General features: G+C 61.1%; 1 protein-coding gene across 1 annotated transcript in view; it reads left to right on the forward strand.

Annotated features, from left to right (window-relative positions):
- EPN2 (epsin 2) overlaps positions 1-3,129 on the forward strand; it is a 44,718-nt gene that overhangs the window by 38,949 nt on the left and 2,640 nt on the right. The window contains exons 7-8 of the mRNA XM_077746699.1: positions 7-62; positions 1,895-2,110. Of these exons, the coding sequence (XP_077602825.1) occupies positions 7-62; positions 1,895-2,110 (272 nt within the window). The remainder of the gene's footprint in view (positions 1-6; positions 63-1,894; positions 2,111-3,129) is intronic.

The following is a 3,129-nucleotide window of genomic DNA, read 5'->3' on the forward strand; positions in this document are numbered from 1 at the left end:
GAATGGTACAATTAAAGATGACTTTTCTGAATTCGACAACCTCCGAACTTCAAAAAAAACAGGTATGTAAAGATAGTAGTGGTTTCCATGATTTTCTGTGCATTTGACCAGCCCAGTTATTGCAGAAACAAGCGGCTTTCAAGCCCTATCCACTTCCTGCATTTTCTTTGTGTTTTGGTCTTGGGGGCTGCAAGTGGCCGATTGCACGCGGTGAACAGCCGTGTGGTTGGGCTTCTCTTTCACCCCATCCTGGTGTTGGGGTCACGTTTCCGGTCTCATTCATCTCTAAGCCTCGGTCCCCTCAGCCCCCCCACCTGCCCACGCCCCCCCCCAGCCCNTCCAGACAGCCCGAGCTCTAGGCCTGGACAGGGGCCTCTGCCCACCCGGTTGTGGCTCCCGCCCAGTGCCTGTTCGAGGCCCAGGCCCGGTGCCCCCAGGCTGGCCGTGGGTCAGGGGAGGGAGCAGAGAGACCGGGCCGGGGGAGGGGGCCGACGCCGGAAGCCAGGGACGGAGCCAGGCTGCCTCTGTCCATCTCCGGTCACGCCTCCAGCTACATAGAGCAACTTCTCTCCTTTCTCTTTCCTCTCTCAGCTTCCCCCTGTGCCCTCCCCATTCTCCATTTGCCCCCCACCCCCTTCCTCTTCTCGCCTCCCCCTCCCCCCCTTCCCTCAGCTACAGCTACAGGCCTGGCTGGCCCTGGTCTAAGGTACGAGCAGCCTGGTGCCCCGGGCCACCCTTCAGGCCCCCTCTCAGCTCAGGGGACCAGAGGCCACTTAGAACGTGCTGCTTCTTGGGATGTTTCTTTTGCTGCATTAAAAAAACAAAACTCCATGCGTGTCCTCTGCAGGCCAAAGTACAACCTAACTGTCCTGGCCCACCCACGCGTGCCTCAGTGAGAAGGCTGTGTGGCTTCGTTACGTGGACATCCTTCCGTGGACTTGCAAAATATGTACCCCCAATTCTTGAGCTATTTGCACTGCAGAGAATTTGGGCAAGTGTGTGGAAGGGAATCACAATCGTCCGCGACCCTTCCACCTAGCCCAGTGGCTGTGCTGCCGTCCAGTATGTTTTGTGAGCTCTGCTCTGTCGGTGCGGCCTTTTCTGTTCCGCCCACGCTGTCCTTCGGACTTGGGTCCTGCCCCTCCCGTAAAAGTCTTCAGCAATAGTCCGTAGCTGTCATTGCTCCTGTACTGTTCTGCGGTAATTTCTTTGACCTGTAACTTTGGGGAGGACATTTTAGGTTGATTTCGGGTTTTGCTACAGTAAATAATGCTGTCGTGAACAGCCCACTGCTTAGATCCCTGTTCACACTTCGCATTATTTCCTAAGACTGGATTCCTAGAAATGGGATTACCGAGTGGAGAGTATGACCATTTTTAAGAACCTTTAACCCCACGGCCACTGCGCTCCCACCGGCCCGTCTTAGTACAGCCTCAGTTGGCCGAGTTCTTGAGAGTAATTTGCTTTCTTCTCCATCAAGAAATTCACGTTCATTGTAGAAAATGGACAGTGAACGCACCCCAGAAACTAAGGTGCCCATGCGCAGCCAGCAACCCCGCACAACACCCCAATATCCTGGGGGGGATCCTGCCGTACGCATTGTCTGGTCGCCTGCTTCTCTCACGCGGCGTTGTGACAGCGCTTTCCTCATCCGCGTGTCTCCGTCCCCGCGCTCTGGGTGTGGTTACGGGACCTGGGGGTCTGTGAGCTTCCCCTGTGGCTGACGTCCCTGTCCAGGCTGTTGGGGACTGCTGTGCCCCCAACATCCCAGCTCCTGCGTGGCCACGCAGGGGCCCCCCGGAATGCCTGTCTCTCGCTTGGGACTCTCCTGGGGTGGGCTCCTGGGGCCCCAGCCTCCGCGCCCGCCGCGCCCACGTGTGTCCCTGTCTTGCAGCTGAGGCGGTGGCCTCTCCCCCGTCCCAAAACAACGGAACGACAAGCCCCGACCCCTTTGAGTCTCAGCCCCTGACCGCCGCCTCGAGCAAGCCCAGCAGCTCCCGGAAAACCCCCGAGTCCTTCCTGGGCCCCAACGCGGCCCTGGTGAACCTGGACTCGCTGGTGACCAGGCCAGCCCCGCCGGCCCAGTCCCTCAACCCGTTCCTGGCACCAGGTATGCGGGCTCCCCTGGGCTCCCTCTGGTTGTCTGCCCTTCCTGAGAAGGGGTGCGGGGCAGGCCTCGGGCCCTGACCTCTCCTCTGCCTCTGGGGGGCCCTTCCTGTCGTGCCGTACACGCCAGCGCCACGCTCAGAGGCACGGCCGGGATGTGAAAGCTGGTGTGTAGTGTGTGTGGGGGCGGGGTGGACAGCCCCTCTCCTCTCAGGTAGCCGAGACCACCGAGCAGAAGTGGTCCCTGACCTGGTGCGCTTGGCCATGGGGACCCTGCAGTAAGCAGCTTCATGGTCAGCGGGGGAGGGCAGTGCTGGGGTGAGGAAGAGCCGGGTTGCTGCCCAACATCCCTCTTTCCAGGGGCCATTTCCCAGGGACCCAAGGACCCTCGCCTCGCCATTCCAGGGCTCGGAACCCCGCCTTCCCATCCCTGTGTCCCTCCTCCCTCAGAGGACAGGCCCCCAGCCCTCGCTCCAGTGCTTCAGTGCCCAGGGCTGCTGAGGCTGTCGCTGCCCCGCCTTCCGTGCCCGTGTGCTCCCAGCCTCGGCTGCACCGCACCCCTCTGCTCCCCCGGCCCGGAGTGCCCTCTCTCCCATGGGAGATCACAGTCCTCCTCGGCACCCAGCCCAGATAACCCTCTCCCTCTAGGGAGCACCTCCCTCCCAATTTCCCAGCAAGGCCGTGGGCTCCCAGGGGCTGGGATGTGTCACATTCAGGGCGTTCAGTCTGAAGCCCATCACAAGACAGATCTGAAGCCCCGGGCCATAGCGCCTCATAGGACCCTGCAGAAGAGGGACCCCGGGACTCAGAAGAGTTGAGGGTGAAGACCCTGGGGCAGAAGTGGGGTGTGTGGAGGCCCTGGTCCTGCCCAACCCTGTGATGAGCAAGGACGTGGTTGCTCCTTGCTCCCTGGGCAGAGCTGGATCAGAACCCAGTGTCTAAGCGAGGCTGGCCCTCTTCCCCGGTGGCCCACCATCCCTTCCCCACCTCGTGCGGTGCCCCACCATCTCTCTAGGTGCCCCC

Source organism: Crocuta crocuta, unplaced genomic scaffold (genome assembly GCF_008692635.1).
Source record: "Crocuta crocuta isolate KB4526 unplaced genomic scaffold, BGI_CrCroc_1.0 scaffold139, whole genome shotgun sequence".
Classification (NCBI taxonomy): Eukaryota; Metazoa; Chordata; class Mammalia; order Carnivora; family Hyaenidae; genus Crocuta; species Crocuta crocuta.